The sequence below is a fragment of the Tympanuchus pallidicinctus genome, unplaced genomic scaffold, assembly GCF_026119805.1.
Source record: "Tympanuchus pallidicinctus isolate F22 unplaced genomic scaffold, pur_lepc_1.0 scaffold2, whole genome shotgun sequence".
Lineage (NCBI taxonomy): Eukaryota > Metazoa > Chordata > Aves > Galliformes > Phasianidae > Tympanuchus > Tympanuchus pallidicinctus.
Genome location: NW_026294721.1, coordinates 3,358,834 through 3,379,478, shown reverse-complemented (window position 1 = coordinate 3,379,478; position 20,645 = coordinate 3,358,834). Strand labels below are relative to the sequence as shown.

The window sequence follows — 20,645 nt, the reverse complement described above, 5'->3', positions numbered from 1 at the left end:
TAAGATAAACATATATATTTAAAAAGGTTATATTCATAATACTTGTGTCTTATGCTTCTGTAGCATTTTGCATGCATAAACATGATATTATTACTGACAGCCAATGCAAGAATTGCCTATTCACTATTCAGATGCACTCATCCCTATGTTGGGAGACATCTGCTATTTTTCAGCATTACTACGCAATGCCTGAAGCTGTATTTCCATCAGTGGCTTGAGACTATGCATCAGGATTTTCCTAGATGCTCAGCTATTGTGAGTCCATTTGAATTTCTCTAACAAGCAAAAAGTCATTATTTGGAAAACAAAGTGGTTGCAGTGGGGATAAAAAGGGATATGTGGGTACACAGAAAAATGAAATTATGCTCCCATTTTCCTACCTGTTCATTTTCGTTTTTGACTGTGATTAACAATCCTTTAGACACGATGAATATTTAATTATGTTGTTCTGGACATTTTAGTATCTCCAAACACAGACAATCTTCAGCCAATCTAGACCAACCACCCCTCCCCCTGGCTTGAATTTGACTATCCTCATGGTAAAATGTTTTTTCACTACATCTAACTGGAATCTCCCACATTCAAACTTATTTCCATTGCCTCTTGTCCTGTCACCCATGCACCCATCAGAAGTCTGGCTCTTCTGTACCTTTCTCTTACAGTACTGTGTTAGACAACAATAGCTTGCCATTGTCTTCTCTGTATTCATGTAAACATATATACAAAAGTAGTCTAGATGATGATGATCAGTTTCACTGCTATAAGATGTCTTTTATCCAAAGGAAAAAAAAAATGATTAACTGTAAAAATGAGGAAAAAAATATCATTAGTTATTGACGTACGTTTAATAGGCCATTCAAGTTGTTTGTAGTACAACTACCAATTTCTACCAATTATTGTACCAAGTACAATACCAATTTCTTCTTGAAACATTCATGTTATCTTAGGAAATTCTAATTTACTTTGCCTATGTTTTCTTTTGAGAGTCAGTGTTTTATACAGCATTTTGCTTGAACAGCAATTCAGAAGTAGTTATAACCTCAGTGATCCATACTCCAAACAGTTATCATTCATTAGTTGTCTGTACTTACTTGATATCAAAAACTGTGACTGAATCTTTTAATATTTATCAGGATCCAAGAACTGTTCATGGCATTAGAATACTCAGTAGCAGTTTTTCAGATGTCTACAAATAATCATTTTTTCTAATAATGTAGGCATGAAAAGTAGGTCAGCTTATAAAAAGTTCAGACAATGTGTTTAGAGACCTATGCAAGGTCTATTTCTATAAATGAATTCTTATCCTGTGCTCATCCTATGTAGCTTCATGTGTTGGACCAAAGCATTTCAGTTTCCATCTGTACTTGGTGGAGAAGACCAAAAGCCAGGGAATACCTGAGATCTTTAATGAGCTCATTTTGTGTAAGTACCTCTCCTCTTTGATTATACCTAAACATATTACATTGCACTAGAATCCTAAAGACAATATAGTGAACCCACGCCTGGGTGCTCAGCATTTCTGAAAAACTGTGTTTGAATTCTGACTCAAGTGTTCAAGAATTTAAACATAATGAACAGTTTTGAGATTATTTTCCTTAATATCTTTGAGATTATTTTCCTTTTCATCCCCAAAATTGTCAAATGTTGGAAACGATAATGCTGCAGCCTAAGAAACTAATGAGCTTGGAACCTTCCTCAGAAGCTATTTTATTTATGTAAATATTCTCACAAAACAGTTTAAATAAGTCTATCCAGCAAAAAATAGGTAGCTTCCTTTCTGCCACAGCTATGTTCATAAAAAGCTGACATCAGTTACCTATGAATACACACTCCTCAAAGACCCCAACAGTAAATCCCGACTCTACATTTCTCTGCATGGTTCTGTTCATCTGCCTACACCTTGTTACTAATCTGATTAGAAAAGCCTATTGTTCTCCATCAATGGTAAAGGAAGTCTGGAGCAAGCAACTCAGACACAGATGTTTACACTTGGATAGATTAATCTCTCTCCACTTAACAATGGACATAATAGTCAGAAACTCTTCATAATTCAGGTAAAATGTTTCTGAATAATAAAATACTCAATTTTCCTCACACTATTAACCCATTCTTAAGTTTTTACTTTTTTTTTTTTTTAACTTGAGTAGCGCTCTGTTTGTTACTGTAAGATCTCTTTCCCACTTTATCATTTGCAAAATGTGCTTGTTTACAGTGATCTCTTTCTCCTCATCTTGAAAATGTCCCGAGTCTTGGAGAAGCATATGGTGTTTGAAACTCATCATGATTGTACAGATCAAGGGTACATTAGTGTGCTTGGTTGTATATGCTCAGATGGGATGGATAAAAATTCAAAGGATTTTGATCAAATAGAATCATGTTTAATGACATTGAGTTTGAACTGTCCCAGGAATAAATGTCTGAGGAGTTAGGGTAGCTCTGCTCTCTTCTGAATCTGTATACTCGGTTCAAATGCTTTGTTGACAATTCAGACATGCTAAGGTCACTGCAATTGAAATCGACACAAAGAGTCCCCTACAATGCTTGTGCACTATCATCTTCACCTCTTTTGCTTAAACAAGATTAAATCAAAATTCCTGTTGAGTCAATGGTATTACACCTGCCTAAAAGTGAAATAAGAGAGGGCAGGGTGATGAGCATCTATATGCCAGCTGACACCGTTTGCAAACAGATGGTGCATTTCACAGCTCTCCCTCATTTCTTATACAGAAAAAGAAGAAGGTAAGAACCAACCCACAAAGGTTTAATTCAGCTTGTGAGAGAAATCAGCCTGGAAAATACAGAAAATTTGGGAATTATAATTAACCATCTTAATCATACTGAGAAAATGTTTGATCCCCATATATGATCTACGTTGTTAAAGTATTATTCACATCTCTACCAGTATGACTGAGAAACAAGGCTGTAATTTCAATGCTGACCTGCTTAATACATAGGTATAAATTTCCTAATTTCTGGTTTGGTTTGGAGTCACTAACACAGCTTGTGGATGGCAATCTAAACCAACACAATTTTAAAGAATGCTTTATAAGCAAATAATGTGAAGTATATTGAGGTTTTCAGAACGTATAAGATTTAACAAATTTAGAATGGCATATATTGAAATAAGTTGCTCAGATATTTGCTTTCAAAAGTTTTCAATAAGCAAAATTATCTGAAAACTGTCTTATTATAATTCATTTTAATTTATGTATATGTAAATAATATAAGACTAAAAGAAACATTGTAAGTGTCAGAATATACATTTAAGCCAATGTTGTAAAATACAAGAAGCTATGCACTTTAGATGTTTTAATTTTTATACTTAAAACAAATAATTTCAGAGGACAATTAGCACAATAAATGTAAAATTAAGCTATTTATTCTCCTAGTGAGGTTACTCAGGCAAATCCACAGCCTGGGGTTGCATGACTAAAATTTAGTATTAGATTTGGTATAGGAAGATTCCAGATTAATTATCAAAATAGTTTACGGTATTTTGCATATCACTGCCTATGCAAACACCCCTTTATAGATAAATATGCCAACTTCTGATTTTCTCATCTTACAAGACAAATGCCGAGAACAATTTTCTTTGGATTTAAAGTAATCCACTGACATCTCTGTTTCATAATATCCCCCACAGTATCTCTAATTCACCTTAATTACTGAATGATACCAATTCTGATCTCCCATTCCCAATCCTTATACCACTTTTAAAAAGAATTTCTCTATGCTACCAATATGCTTTCATATAATTGCAGTGAGATTAGGGGCACTGTTCAGTTAGTCTTCATGCTTTGCCAATTCTGCGCAAAACTCAAAGTCTCCTACATTAAACAAGAATAATTATATGAAGAAAAAAACCAATTTTGTAAACTCATCAGCAGAAGACGTGCTTTGGATATTGATTAAATTTTCCCTCAAAGCATTTGCCTCTCAGTAGTGCAAACCTCAAACCCTCTTTTAACAGTTGAAATTCCTACAAAGATTTCCCAATGAAACATTACAAATTGACTAACCTGCTTTTTCTTTTCTACTCAAAAGATCAAAGTTTGCCAGGGAAGCTAAATTTTCTAGACATGATTTTGGCTTTGCATAGGAAGATTTAGAGACTTCATTGCTTTTACTAAAAGGAATAAGCAGTAATAATAAAACTCTTTGCAAATGTTATTCAAAGCTAGAAGAGCTAATTATTTATTGGTGGCTCTTATTTTTCCTCTCTAGCAGAAACAGTTATTAGTGAAATTCCGGCAGCTTGCTTAACAAGATATTCACCCTTCTAGAATTTCACTAGGATCTCCTGCGCATTCATGCAAAAAGCATCAGTGAGTCATCAGAGTGAATACCTATCCATCACTAGTGAACAATTCCCAATGTATGTCAGTGACCAGAAGATGGAAGGCTCTGCATCCTATTCCCAATTCCTCAAAGTCACCTAGTCACCTGAAAATAGAAGTATTTCATCAATCAGACTAAAGACCACCTCTGCTGCAAAAGGCTGTGATTGCACTCTCTGATTTATAGACTATGCATTACTGCCTTTTAGTGCCTTTCACTGTGATATGACATGGCCCCACACGGAGCTGATAAAGAGCATTAAATGAACATTAACAGTAAGATTTGTGTATCCCCAGGGGCCAAAATCTTCATACAACTCTTCTTCTGCCCTTTAGTATGAGCGGTCTGACATCTTGACAGCTTGAGTAGATACCCAAGAGGCAGAACAAGAAAGGAAGATCTTCATAGTCCATCACGTCTTTTTTAAAATGCTGAGGGATATTAAAACAGTGAAACAGTAATACTTGGGGCAAAGAAAAACAGGTAAAAAGACAAGACTTTAAAATAAAAATAGTAATGTATAGGCAGTGACACAAGAAAAACACCAAGAAATCCAGAGAGCAACAACCCTATCAATCTCAAGTTCACATCACATGAAAAAATCAAAAGCTTGGACTTATAATTTCAAACATTAAGAACTGATCTCCTGGGTTTGATTTTCTGCTTGCAGTTTACTTACGAATTTTATCTATAAGACAGCTCTTGTGATTGGTCTTGTAATTGGCCTTGTAATTTATCTATTGTCAATAGATAGCTTCATAAATATTCTGGATTAAAATCAGTAATAGAAAATACGGAAAATAAAAATCCTGTCCTGTAGAAATTATCATTATCCATAGTAAGTGATGATAAACATATAAACACCACCATCTATCTTTAATCACAAAGTGATTGCTCAACACTACTGCAATTAAATTAATGGAAAATTTGCAACTGAGTTTAAGGTGATAAGAGAATACCTTTTTACAATGTAAAATAAATAAGTCAGAAGGATTAACCACCTGTAAATTGATCACCTCTGCAAACAAACATCATCCTTGTTTTATACATGACATTAGGAATTCAGAATGGGCAGGAAATGATTTTTCACTGGTGACTAAAACAATGCATGCAGTTCATTCTGTGTCCCAGTGGCTAATAAAAAGATAAAAAACAATTGGGGAAAAACAAAAACACTAGAACACATTTTCTTTTCCCTCCACCCGCAGTCCTATAGAGAGAGTTAAAGACAGAGATGAGAGAGGAGGTTACTCACCGTTGAGGAGTCACCGCTTCCGGCCTCAAGCGTAGCTCCCTCAGCACAGGTAGGTGGGTGGGTAGAAAGTTGACTAGCCCTACTCCCATCTATGCCATCGCACTCTACCTCATAAAAGGTAGTGAAAGTGCTCTGAACTCCAGTCTGATTTCCGAGAGATACAGAAAAGAGAGAGTGAGAGAGAGAGCAAGAGAAATACTGCGCCGTAGCGTAGAGGTGAGGAGAGAGGAAAACGTGTGCTGAAGGAGCTATGCTTGGTCAAGGAAACAGGGACTCTTCCACGCTGAGTAACCCCGCTGTCTGGTGGTTCCTCTCACTTGCTCCCATAGCACAGGTTAGGCATACAATCCCAAGTGGGATTGCTGATTGGGAAAGAAGAAACATTTTGTCACCTTTGGATAAAAATCAGAAAGGATAGAAAGTTCTATCCCCATTAAAGGCTGAATAACATCAGATTGGGCATGATTTTTATTGACCTTCTTTATCACGTTATTTTAGGAATGGTTTGGAAAAGCATGGCAAAACAGGAACACTGAGGTAGTGACACCAACTGCAATTACGCTCATGTCCACCACTGCTTAATTTGATCAATAGACTTCAACAGTGCAGCTCTCTGGAATCATCATTGAACAGAGTCAGCCAGAGGGGATGCTACCTTCAGCAGTATTTAAAGGAAGATGGCGAAGAATTATTTTCTCACACTGAAATTAAGAATGGACAAACTGTGCTGAGAGAACAAGTGAGGGAAGTATAAAAAGTCTGGGCATATATTTATTTACAGAGCACACTTTAAGTTCCAGAAAATCAACAAAATTGCAAGCAGGTGATGCTTTTAAAGACTGAACATTTTTGGACAATGAAACCATTACATTTTTTCAAACAACAACCTCAGAACTAAAACTGAAGGGCTTAAAAGGGGATATATTCATTCTAATTTATTGCAAGTGGAATTTTTATCATTCAAATTCTAGAAAAGCAAGTTTGAGAGTAAACATAATTGCTTGTATATAACCCAGCTGTGTACTGAAATGGAAGAAAAAAAGTAGTATATACTATTAAAATAACTCCATTAAATAAACCTGCTCTGTGTATGGGTGACTATTCAGTATCAGTAAAGAGTACTAGCATAAGAACCTGCTTATTGGAAGATGAAAAAATGAATGCTTTTTAAATCTATCTTAAGAATGTGTATTAAAAGCCCACAGTTAACACTGACATTTTCCCCTAGGTATTTTGTTGTTACAAGGATCATGTAAACTGTAACCTAATCATGATTATCGTCTTAGTCTTAGTCATGATTAATGTGTACACTTTGCTCTGTTTCTGTGCTCTCTGTTTTTCCCTATTTTTCTGCTAAAAAAAACCCAAGTGCCTGACTACTGTCTCATACTGGTCACTTCACCCAACAACAGAGGTCAGGTACTTTTCTTCTCTATCTTTAAAGCTTTTATCACAGCCTAGACCTGTAGTACCTACAGCTGCTAGTTTAAAGCAGTGGATTTTAAAACTCAACACATTAGCTAGTCCAGCCAACTAAATGAAGATTTATTGTGATTGTTAGAGATGATATATAACCTCAGGAACACAATGCAAAGCTAGGCTGCAGCTGATTAATGCAAAGTGATGATAGTGCTGTGAATTTCAGTTCAGAATTGAGTTAAACATATGTCTAACCAATTTCTTGTTACATAATCTTAATTTCAAGCCATTTGCATATATGAAGATAGGGGAGATGAAAAACACATCCTTTTATGACCTATTGTCAAAAGGCTTTTCACTATAGGGCCTGATTTCCAATTTCTAGTATGTAATTCTATTAGTCCACGAAAAAGAAAAGAAATTTTGAACTTCTAAAGGCTTTTATGGTAAAATACGCCATGTTGATTCACAAGTTAGGTATCCTATGACCTGATCATTGCACCACAGTTGTTTTTGCCAAATAAAGTAGGAATAAATTTGGAACTCTTGTGACCAGCGGACCTTCAGAAGCCTCTAATCAAGTGTGGTAATTCTGATTAAAAGAAGGATGTTCAGAGACTATATTTTTAAAAATTACATTTATAGCAGCAGTTCTAAGAGCTCCTAAAAAGAAATATATATGTATTTTAAATTGGAATAGAAACATATGAATGTAGCACAATTAGCTTCTGGGAAACTGAGGTTGGCCAAGGATATTCTCGAGGAATAAAACAAGAAATGTGGTCAATTTGATCACGATAATGTGGTATAAACAGTTTGATAGATTAGGTAGCAGATCATACCCAGATGGTATTTTGGCCTAGCACTGCTCCAATCTGAAACCTTGTTTTGATTTGTTTAGTATGATATCTATAGTTGACAAGATGATAATTAAAGAGGAAAAAAGACTGACTTGTGAGCAGACATTAGAATAGATAACTTGCCTATACAGTGAACAAAAGCAGAGTATTGATATACTTAAATGAAAATATTTTTAAAATGTACATAAAATGAGGGAAATCTTCCAAGTGTTCAAAGGAATACCACTAAGATTAATTAAATGACTACGTGTAAGAGCAAAGAGAGAGCAAATGAAGACTTTAAAATCTTTCTTAAGTGAAGCTCAGCTGCATAAGAAAGCTATGTAAACTCACACAAGGTGATTGGTTTGATAACTTGCAACCAGGCACTAGCAAACAGGGAAAAAATGGTTCCATATTAATTCTGACATAAAAGATCTGTTGGAAAAATCACCAAAATATTTTTTCTTTCTTGCTCAAGAAGATGAACAGATCGTTAGGAATAAGCAGAAACTATTAAGGTACCATCTATGAAATTTGAAAACAGTAAGGTAATTAAAGACAGGGAGGAGTACCCACTGTATTGAAACTTTCTATGTTTTATTGGTATACCTACAGAAGGTAAAAATGGATGTATCTTGAGAAATCGAAACAACTTGAAAAGAGCATTTCAAAATACCAACCTGACACACACCATAAAAGATTGAGAACCTAACAGAGACACACACCAGACCCAAAGATGTCTTGTTGTTGGAGCAGATCAACTTGATGGATAGATTGCAAAATCTTTTTTGCTCAGTAACCACCACAGTCAAAGAATAACAAAACACGTTATGTAGAATCCTAGAATCTTTTGAATTGGAAGGAAGGGACAGGTCATCTAGTCTAACTCCCCTGCAATGAACAGAAATACTTGCGATTCATCAGCCTGCTCAGAGTCCCATTAAGCCCACTCTCGGGTGTCTCCAGGGATGAGGCATCCACCATCTCCCTGGGCAACCTGTGTCAGTGCCTCACCACCCTTACTGTAAAAAAAAATCTTCCTTAAATCCAATCTAATCTAACATGACATCTGACTCCAGTCATAGAATCATAGAAAGGCCTGGATTGAAAGGGACAGCAAGGGGGTGGCAGGGACCCCAAGGCCACAGGCAAGGCCACCAACCTCCACATTTAATACTTGACCAGGCTGCCCAGGACCCTATCCAGCCTGGCTTTGAACAGTTTTTTTTGAACAGGGACCTTCAAGTAGATGTTTAACTTTTCTAATTTTTTGACACCGAGAGTGCAAGTATGAGAAATTATGAAAATATTTCTGTATAATTTTGGATTAGAAATTACTATTTTAACTCTATAGAATTCTAATCGGTCTTTGATGACATTTTGGACAAGCTACTTGTATACTTTGCTTCATTTTCTGATGATGCATTTAGTTATCTAGCAGCATAGTTTATACACTATTTTGACAAAGAAGTCAGAATGAGAAAAATAACTTGAGAATATCTAACCATAAGAAGTTAGGACTGACTTTCCTGATAATGGTTGATTTTTCACTTTGACTTCATACCAACATCTTAAATACATCGTATAAAACAAAACCGATTTTATTTATTGATGAAGCTGCTTATCTGCTTCATAAGATTAAAGATGTGATGTGAGAACAGATAATTTTTTCATTTTGTTCTTTGAGTTTAACAAATAATAACAATAATAGCAATAATAATAATAACAATATGTTCACATCATGGAAGAAGCACTTCAGAAGTAAAGAAACAAGGCAATAGTTAACATTCCTAGTTTGGCTTGATCCTTTCCTAGAAATGCATTGAATGAAAATATGTTTATATTGTGTATTTTATTAATTCCTTTCCATGGGTGTCCAACTTTCTGGTATGGCTGGGCTGCAGTGAGCGAAGAGGAATTGTCTTAGGCCTCAAAAGAAATATCTAATATAATTAACGTATATAAGTAATAAAACCTCTTTTTTTTTTTTTACATAATTTTTATTTAAAAATATATATGTATTTATATATATTTATAAAAAGGATGGCAACCAAAATACAAAACCAATGGGTTTGAAACGTATGTAAGCTTGTTTATATAGTATTTTAAACTAATTTTTCTAAGCCTGGGGTAACCTGTGTTTTTTTTTCCCTTAGGGGTATTTTTGTCTGAGAATCTTTCGATGTGTGCGTTACTTATCTGCAACTCAGGCTGTCAAGAATTATAATTAAAGTGAAAGAAATGTATGAGTTTGAACTGAAGTTACTCTTTCATTATCTTCAAATGCATCATCAGATTGTACTTTGGAAATGAGATTGTCTCACCACTATCAAAATGAGGAAGTGAAATAATTGTGAGATTTAAAAGATGTTCTTCTGTATAAGAAACCGTTCAAATTGTCCTATTGTGTATTAAAGCCATCATATATGAACAATTCTCCATATTCCCACATTGGAGAAACAAATGTGATTTTTATTTAAGGATACACAACTGTGCTATGCACTAAGAAGGCCAACTGAGAATGCCATGGGGGAAAGGCATACTTATTTAATACAAAATAGTGAAACTTGATCTCATGCCATCTCCTTTAAAAGAATGAAGATGGGAAAATAAGTGGATATGAAATAGCACAGAAATCTTCCCTTATATCAGTTTTTACAGGCATAGTCCATGGAATGTAAGAGTGGTTTCTAGGCTTTGCTAATTACTGAAGGGCTGGTGCAATTTGTATATCAGAAAGATAGCTTCTTCATATTCTCACTTTATACTTCAATCATTTAATGTGACATAGAATAGGGAAACTAGCAGGACTGAAACCACAGATGCTACAATAGCAGATAGGCTTCGGATTTCTGAGTGGCTACTACTTTAAAAATAAATGTAGTATGTAATGAATTATATGTTGAGGTTCAGATCTAAAATCCCTTTCTATGATAATATGTTTTTCAAGTCTATTTAATTTCAATACCTTGCTTTGCTCTCATGGAATTAAGTGGTTTAATATTATGATATTAGAAATAATTTATCTGCAAAAAAACTCGTCTAATGTGGAATTTCAATAAATGATTCATTTTTACATAGATGTCTTAAGCTTCATTCATCTACTTTTCCTTACATTATACTTTTCCTCTGCATACACTCTGCCCACCACAAGCGAACGTTACTCAGATGCTTTGAGGAAACAGCAATAATACTACTAAGAAAAAAAGAAAAATAGTTTTTCCAAAGTCTTCTGTGCCACTTTGCATGTGGAGCTTATCTATGATTCTCTAGATGCCCAAAGCTCAGGGTTTCTACATCTCCACAATCCACCAACAATTATCAAGGTGAAACCATGTGAACTCAAAGATTTAAGTAAGATCCTGTGGGATCTTTCACTTAGCTGAATCACAGCACCACTCAAATTTCACTTAAGGGAGACCTCTGGAGATCTCTTGCACAACTTCCCATTTGAAATTAATTGATTGCCAACATTAGATCTGCTCAGCTGCTGTGGAGTCTGCCTGAGGCTTGGAAACCTCCAAAGATAGCATTTAAACAAACTCCCTGGGTTTGTGGTCTGTGCAGTCTTTACTGAGAATCAAAAGGTAATCCTTGTTATTGTTATATATTTGGAAGAGGTATTGTCAGCTGGATTTTTAAAGCAACTATATAAATTATTTATATCTTTTTTTATTCTCTTCATCTTTGAGCTGCAGAGGATAATTAAGAAATCTTCACTGTTTGAACTATTAGAAAGCCTTAAAATAGTGTATCTATAAAATACATCATATATAACTAGTATATGACCATGAGGAATTTTAACAGCACTCATTTTGATTAATCAGCATAACACAGTGATGCCTTTGTCCTTTAAGAGTAGTAACTTGACTCAGTGTGGAGATGATAAATTTTTTATGTTACCACATCAGCAATAGTACCTTTCTTGGACAGTGCACTGGGGGACACAGCCTTAGACAGCACGAGTTGGAGACTCCAGTATTAGTCACAAGTAGTAGAGCTCCAAAGAATTTGTCTCAAATAAAGGATAATTAAAGCCTGTAATGTGCTTCATACAACAATACATTTTGAAACAGGGTACACTTAATACAGTTTTATTTCACCTTCTCATATATCAGTGAATCTGCAAAAATTCAAACACATGTGCAGAGGTTACTTATACGTATTTATCCCAAAAAGTACAGCTGAAATGTCTCCCTGTATTTTTCTCTTTCATTTCTTTCACAGAAGATAACATGAGCTACAGACTAACACACAATGTAAATCAAGATCCCTCATTTCCCCCATTTTCACATTCTATCCCTCATGCCCCATTTTCCCTATCCTCAGCCTTTCTGTTCTGGAAGCTATCCTTTCACAGTGGTAACTTATAAGATTACAAACAAATGCTTTTTCTCTCCCTGCATGTTCTACTTGGAGTAATAGGAGAGTGGAGATTACTACAGAGTCCAGAAAGTCCATTTTCCTGAATTTACATCAGTCCTTACCCACCACTGAAATTCCTTGATTTCATATTCCTGTGTTTCTTTTTATTTGTCTTTTTGTTGCTTCAATCTTTTTGTATCACCTATTTCATGGTTCCTGGGCTTATTTCCTTATTCTCTCTGAAGTCATTTCCTTTACCCATTGTTTCCATTCCAGGTCTGAAAACAGAACTCCTTTCCACCAATCCCTCCTGAACAAATCATTTCCTCTTGGTTTAATCCCATATAAGTTTGTTTTCATCCCACGAGTGCACATTTATGTGACTGTGTGTATACACACATGAAGTTTCTTATGTTCCATGTAAAATAAGCTCCAAGCAAAATACTGAGAATAAAATTAATCAGTTTTGGCAGTTAATAGAAAACTACTGCTGCAGGTAAATAATACTATTCATATTTGTTAACTCATTTTTGTGCTATTCCTACTTCTTGTGGATGAAAGAATGGTTAAAAGTGAAAAAAACTAGCAAAAAAAAAAAAAGAAAAAAAAAAGGAAGACAGAAAGAAAGGAGAAAAGGGAAAAAAGAAAGGAAGAAAAAGCCTAACATAAAAAAAAGAAAAAACAAACAAACAAACAACAAACCAACACAACATAAAATGAAATAATATTCTTAAACAATTTAATAATTATCTATTGAGTTCCTCTCTCACTTTCCTTTACCAAGTGAGGTGTATCTATCCGTCATCTATTGCTATCACCCAAACCCCAGTTGTACAGCGATGTGAGTTTAAACAGGACTACATCTTCTCTCTGTTGTGTGTGACTCTGAGCACTCACTGTCAGCAATTATTCAAGAGTACCTGCTCTTAACCCTCAGCTTCAAGTAAATTTAATCACTAACAGATAAAACATAGAACTTCTATTACTGACATCTATTAATCTTTAAGAACAGCTAGGAAAAGTGTAGTTTAAAATGTTGATAATATACGTATTGCTTTTCAAAATACATTTTTTGGAAAAACAGCATGCCTTATCTCAGATGTTTTCTAATGAAAATATTGAGAGCCTGTCAGGGCAAGCAGCCCAGCCCTGAAACATCTAAAAGCCAAGTTTTGTCAGTTTCTGTGATTTTACCTCATGTCTCTTTCTTCTGCTACAACTCAACAGTAAAACCTATTTTGTTGCTAGCTAAATAACCAGAGTGACTATTTTCTGCTTCTGAGAAGCTCAAAGAAAAGGAACCTGACACTTTTGTCAATTTGCAACTCTGTCCTCAGCAAACTTTCTTTTACAGGAAAGCCAAACTCTTACCTGATTCAGGAAGAATAAAATGACTACCAGTCTCCAACTTTATATATATATATATATATATATATATATATATATACACTCTTACAAACTTTAAATGCCAAGATTCTCTATGATTGTCTACTTGCAAGCGAAGACAAAGTAAAAATAACAATAAAAGAATAACAGAACAGCTTACTGGGCACAGAAATGAAATACTACATCAGTGGCTTAAGTAAATACATATCTATAGACTCTTACTCCAAATTCTATAAGAGATGAGCTTACTCGCTTTTAATAGCAGATGAAGTCAAGTTACCTCACTTTTCTATGGGTCTACAGGGCTTGTAAGGAGCTATTTGATAGCTCACTGCCCATTTGCACATCAACCTGTTTTTACAGTGCAGGGTAGTTGAGACAAATTCAGACTTAAATTGAAAGAAAAAGATGTCATTTAAGATACTTTGTGTTTCCAGATATAGCAACCATAGACAGAACTGATGGACAAGCTATTTGCTAGCTTATATGATGTAACTGCTGGAAGCACACAGTTATTCTGTGATAAATAGCAAGTCTCGCTCATTTGTTGATGAGAACTACCTATTTCCATCACCAATCAAGAGAAAACATAGGGACAATTATTTTGAAATTTCTCATCTGTTCATATTCTCATGGGTCCAACATCCTAGATCAGGTGTTATGGGATTTTTGTACTGTCACACCCTCAAACTCCAACTTGTGCCACCTCAGACAAAGGTAATGAGTGGCTCCAGCCTTTTCACCTTTCTTATTCTCCCAAAGTCCTCACTTAGTTCACTAAGTCAGAACTCCCAGATAACCTTAACTGAATTGCTTTGTATCTTCAAAATCTTATAAGATTCCTTCTTTTATCATCACAGCTAAGCCTATTATGCTAAGATTAATAGGCTCTTGAAAATAATTGGAAATTGGACCCAGCTAAAATATAAGTTTAAATTGCACTGTGGCTATTGATTCAGTATTTTTGGACTGTGTTCAAAGGTACGTGGCTGTTACTCTGTATGACACTGCATTTTTATCTGGCTTAGAATTTTAGGACTCTTTGGATACATTTTCTCATAACATAGCTGATTATGTCTGTAGAGTTCTAAAACAAAACTGAAAAAAAGAGAAAATAAAGGCATTCCTTAGTTGCATCTTTTAGATACTCTTCAACATAGTCCTTTAGGAAACACCATAGCAAAGCTGCTAACATAAACAAGAGATAAAAAATCCAAGCTCGTAACTTAAAAAAAATCGAGGCTCGTAACTTAAACATATAGTAAGTAAATGAGGCAATCAGCTCCAGAGCAGCAGTGAAGACATAGGAGGATATTTATTCTGGGGTAAGAAATAAACATATTGATCTGTTTTACTGTAACAGTCTAGCTTACACGTGTCAGACAGGAATACTAAAAAACAAAGCAGCTCTGGAATTAGAATAAGTCAAAATCTTCATCCACATGCAAACATAGTAGTTCAAACCAACTCTATTCAACAAGAGTAATTTCTACAAAAATGTACCTATTAGCATAAGCTAAATATATGTAAATAATATTTACTTCATTGAGAGCAGCATATGCTCAAAACCTCAGAGAATTCATTTTACAACAATGGTGAAACTGATTATAAAGCAAATGCACATTGCATTAAATAAACAAAGGTAAAAGACAGAAAAAATGACCTTGATGTACTTTTCTTCTATGCTTATAATAACTGTGGTTGTTTAGTGTTAGAAGAGAATTAGAAATTGAATATTCAAAGTTAAAATTACAGAAACATGTATCTGTTTATTGACCAAGGTCAGAGATATTTACAATAAACAAAGATACATTTAAACAGATTTTTTAAAAGTCTTTTGATTCTTTAGGATATTTATTACTCTTTATTTCATCTAATTACTCTTTATTTCATCTAATTCCCTCCTCTCTATTTTCTGTACTTTCTTCCCTATCGTCCTCTTCCAGTTTACAAGGTTCCTCACTGAAGAAAGACATCGCATAGTTTTTCCTTATTTAGTATTTTATTTTTCAACACTCAACACAGAGGGCCAAATCAACAGATAGTATAAATTGGTCTTCCTCCATTGACATTAATGAGGTTAAGCTAGCAGATAGTATAAATTGCCCTTCCTCTATCGATATTAATGAGGTTAAGCTGATTTATGCTAACTCTCAATTGCCAGATCTAAGTTATCTGGGGAAAATAAGTTCACTATGTGCATGCAAAGAATTTGAAGGGAAAGATTAAAGGAAAGAAAGAGCTAGGGGAAAAGGAATGGGAGACAGAAAAGGAAAAAGCAACACTGGGTTCTTTACTGAAGTAATTTCCACTTCAGGAGTTTGACATTTGCTTACTTTTTGATCAGTTTTTCTATTTGCAGCAAAGTCAATGATGCCAGAAAGAGCCCCTTCATATGCTATGCTAGTCTCAAATCAATCTACAGAGGAAAAAGCAAAGAGGATCAGCTGTATGTTTATTTTCAGAGATAAACCATACGGAACTACTGACTCGTGTGAAAAAAAATAAATAAATAGAAGTTTCATCTAAAGATATCTATCACATTGTATACCATTATGCATGGTATTTTTGAATTTGTTGCAACACGTTCTCCCTAACGGATTAGACCTGTAGTAGCTGTGAAGTGGTTCTCATCTGTTGTTTAGCTTTAATTGGTTTTATGTCTCTTTCCTTTTTACATAAATATGCCCATACATAGACTTATTCATGCATATGAACATGTTATTTTCATTTATATATATTAATATGCTTAATAGTGCAAAAATTCAAGCAAAGATTATACTACTCATAATTATTCTGATCTTCTGAATCAATCTGAATTTTACTGTCATTCTTTGTAAACACAGTAGTTAATTATAATATTTGAATAATCATCTATGATAATTATATCAAAACAATTAAATATAATACATTCACATAAACTCCAATGGTCATAGCTTAAGAAGTTTGAATTCTGGATTTCTATTGTACTTCCAGCACTGTACTGTATGCAAGTCGCCAAATAATGGTATTTCATTTTAATGCAAATAAAATACTGTTTATTTGTAATTGGCTATCCAAGAGAAAATGAAGAAGATGAAAGCAGAAGCGGCAAGTAGACAAGCAGATGTAGATGTGCACTTGGATACCAGCTATCTGGATAGCAAAGAAGCATACAGTACCCAGCAGCTTGAAGATAAACAGCTTGAAAACACTCAGAGAAGCAGTGTACTGACTGTGTTACAGTAGGTAACAAGACAACTCTAAAAGGGATGTACAGCATCAACTTTCTACATCCACTCCTGTTTAGAGCAGCAGGAGAAGAAGCTGGGCAAGCTTAAACTTTTCTACATGTCTGTATTACTGAGTCTCTGTAATAGACCCAAATAATTTGTGGTTGAATCTGGTTTTGCCTTTGTCTACTACTGAGTATAAAAACCCAACCAAACAGAAAAACAATGGTGATGAAGCCTGGTAAGCAGCAGATGCTAACAATGCCAGACTGTAAATGATGAAGTCAAGCAGTTCGGCCACTTAAATTTCACAACGGATGGTGATGTTCCAATAACAAATAGATGCTAGAGAATCACGATGGCTTTTTCAGCATCCACATACACTGAATAAAGAGACTCGAAAAAGAAACACACACACCACGAAAGCCAAGCTGGTAGAAGCACTGATTTGGGTAACTGTTATATATAGATGAATATGAAAATTCAATGGGTATGAAAAGCTGGACCCAGATGGCAGTAGGTAAGAAAAGATAAAAGCATTTACTATGTAACACAGCTGTCAGCGATGTAAGGACAGATCACTCCATTAATACTAGCAAAATGAAAGAGGATTTTCCATTGCTGTGGGAAGATCAAGGTATTACAATTAGATATGTACGTACGTCAAGAAGTGAAGACCAACTGCAGGACAGATACAGGAACACTGAAGCAGCTCCTTTTAGGCTTTCAGAATGGTCGATCCAAGAAATCTTAACAAATGTTTAAGACCTTCTCCAGTGCTTTGCAATAAATCAAATAGTTATGTAATTGAGAATGTTTGTTCTGACTTTTGATATGTTTGAGGAAGGCCAGTGATTTCACTGGGGAATCTTATGGATGAAACGTAGGGCACAAGTTGTCCTAACAATCTTCGTACTTGATTGGGCTTAAACAATGAGAGGGTGCTTTTTCAAAACAGCATCTGAAAACAATCTTATTTTGAGTGTGTCAGGATTTAAATCCACACTCAGTAGAGTCAAATGTATTACCTGTTAACATACACATGGTCTGTATTTGAGTTAGATGAGTTACAAAGGCTTCTTGAGGCTAATACTAGGTTTATCAGTTAAAAGAATGAAAAACAAAAACGGAAATTATGAAGAGCAACAATTGCTACTACTTGGCTCTAGTAATCTCCCAGAGGTACACATTCAGCATTAGGAGAAGAAAAAAATGCAGAAAAGTCATTGATTACATTGAGCTCTGCTGTACACTCCTGTCTTTATTTCTAAAAAAAAGGCTTGTGAATAAAATGTTTGTGGTGTTTGTTAAAAATAACCGAAATAACCGAATGATAATTAGTATATAATCATCAGGCTAGGCAATGTATTTAAAAACAGCACGGGCATCAAAAATTGAAATATTTTGCTGGCCTTCCAAGAGCTTTTGCTGAACCTAGTGTGCATTGGAACCTGAGTGAATGAAATCCCATTAGTCATGACCATCTTAACAATATGCAGTTCATACAGAGCTGGCTTCTGCAGAGAAGAAGGAAATTACCAGTACTAACAAAAGAAAGAAGATTTATAATGAGCAAATATACAAAAGCTCCAAATAATTATAATATTCACTGCTTGGCAATTACTTTCTAAGCTATGGAATTACTTTTCTTTAGGAAGATTGAAGATTTTACAAGGTTACTATAAACAAAGGGTAATTGGAAAAATGAAATTGCTCTACTCAAATTATTGTAAGGTCTGGAATAATGGTGATAAAATTTTTGAAAAGATTACTTATGAATCACTTTTTTTGTGTGCTATACATTACTGTCATAAAAAAAGAAGCTCCTTTTTTAAGCACTGCAGTGAGAAACATAAATGACTAAATACAAATACCAGCTTACCCCTGATACAATAAGTTCTCCTCCCAAGTTCTGAACTTCTGCCTTCACTTTGCTGCAGATGTTGAGCTGGTGGCAGTAGAGGGCAATGCGCTGTAGATAGGCTAGCAGATCCTGTTTGCAGGCTGAGTCAGGGCACTGCAGATGAAATAAAGGGTTGATGAGATGTAGCTGAATTCACATGGTTGTAATGGAGAGGCAATCACAGGAGAGATTGGCAACATATATGACCATTATGTGGCTCCATTTCACTTTGTCATTCCTTGAAATACTTGCTGAAACATGAAAACTAAACCGTACACTATATGTAAGTCAAAGCTTATCAGTAGTAACTTGAAGATGCGCTGTAAATTTTTTTGCAAAAGGAAAAGAACATCTCAGTCAGATACTAATGAAACACAATGGAAGTAACAAAATTGTCATGTTTTGAAGGAGGTCTCTCTGGGATGTCAAGTTGGGATATACAGAATGGAGGAATCTGTTGAGTAGCCAAAGTTTCATAGGAAACTCCAAGTATCAGGGTGCCTGATAGGTGTCCAGGTTAAGACGCCAAAGGGACTACTTCCAACTGATGACATCCATTCCTGACTGTCTTGCCAGATTCCCTGGCATTTATGCAGACTTTCAGGGCACTCAGCTCTGCATCAGATTTTATGGAAGCCTTTCTGACACATTAAGGACTTAAGAGGTGAGGTTGCCTGGCTTGGGTATTGACAGACTTGGCAAAATTACTGTTAAAGTCTAAATACCTTAGTCTGTGCCAGAAGGAAATAACTTACTAAAATGTGAGATATTAGTGTCTCAGAAGATGCCATCTGTCTTGCAGCCCTTCTTAAGAATACAATGACACAAGTTCATCCCTCTGCATGTCTTTGGGATAGCTTTTTATACTCAAGAGAAGGCTATCTACAGTCCCGTACCATTTTAAACATCGTGTCAATTATGTGTTAATACAAATTACATTAGGTCAAATCTAATTTGACTTAGTGAAAGTTTCCTTACAAATATAACTAGAAAAGGTCCAAATATAATTTGTTTACAATCTTTGGGACTCTTAACAGAAACTGCATAATCTCCCACAATAACAAGACCATCATAAATAATTCTCTAGCAATTCATATTCTTAGTATTGCCTCAAGAGAACAGACCTTAGTAATTCACTCTGATGACAGAGAGCTAAAATTGTCCTTTGTTTCCAGCATGTCTCCAACAAATACTCATTGTGGTTACCCAAAAATGTTACACTGACAAGGACCTCTGAATGTACTGCTTAGGGATCAAAGATTTCTAAATGCATTTTTTCATATAAACATCCTAAAATGTTTATATTCCTTTTTTTTTTTTTTCTTTTTCCCCCATTGTTATGGTGAAATATTCACAAAAATTTATAGAATTAAGCGCATATGGGTCAATATCATCACAGGATATGACTAGAGATAACTGTTCTGTCCTCAGCAGCCAGTAGGGAATGAATTCGTGGTGAAATAGATGTATGTACTGTCACCTATAGCCCTGAAAGCAGTCACTTACTTTTTCCTCTCCCTTTGAAACTAACAGTAAACAAAGCTGGAGGTTCGTTGTGCTGTTCAGTTAAATCTGTTCTGTATTTACGACAAAGCTATAATGCCTCTTTCTCATGCAGTTGCCACATCTTTCAGGCATGAATTCCTAAGAGAACTCTTCTCCCTACTGGTGACAATTTAATACAGAAATATTTACCCTACTCCTGAAATCCATGAACTGAAAGAAATGAATTTGAAAAAGCAATACCTCTAGAGAGCTGATCAGGCTTTAAATACAAGGACTTTGGAACAACAACAACAAAAAAAGTAAAACCTCTCTCACTGGAACAGTAATTAGAAGTGCAACTATCCACAAAAAAGTTTAGATCACGAATGTCTTTGAAGTTATGTAAGTTATGTAAAACATCATTAAAGTGTGAACATGAA

At 35.0% G+C, this 20,645-nt stretch overlaps 1 protein-coding gene across 6 annotated transcripts in view; it reads right to left on the bottom strand.

The window, feature by feature from the left end:
- CTNNA2 (catenin alpha 2) overlaps nucleotides 1-20,645 on the bottom strand; it is a 453,719-nt gene that overhangs the window by 5,997 nt on the left and 427,077 nt on the right. For 5 of the 6 annotated variants that reach the window (XM_052682450.1, XM_052682451.1, XM_052682454.1 and 2 more), the window contains one exon: nucleotides 18,700-18,834. In XM_052682450.1, the coding sequence (XP_052538410.1) occupies nucleotides 18,700-18,834 (135 nt within the window). Of the gene's footprint in view, nucleotides 1-5,593; nucleotides 5,738-18,699; nucleotides 18,835-20,645 lie in introns of all 6 variants that reach the window. The other variant, XM_052682457.1, reaches the window with a different exon arrangement.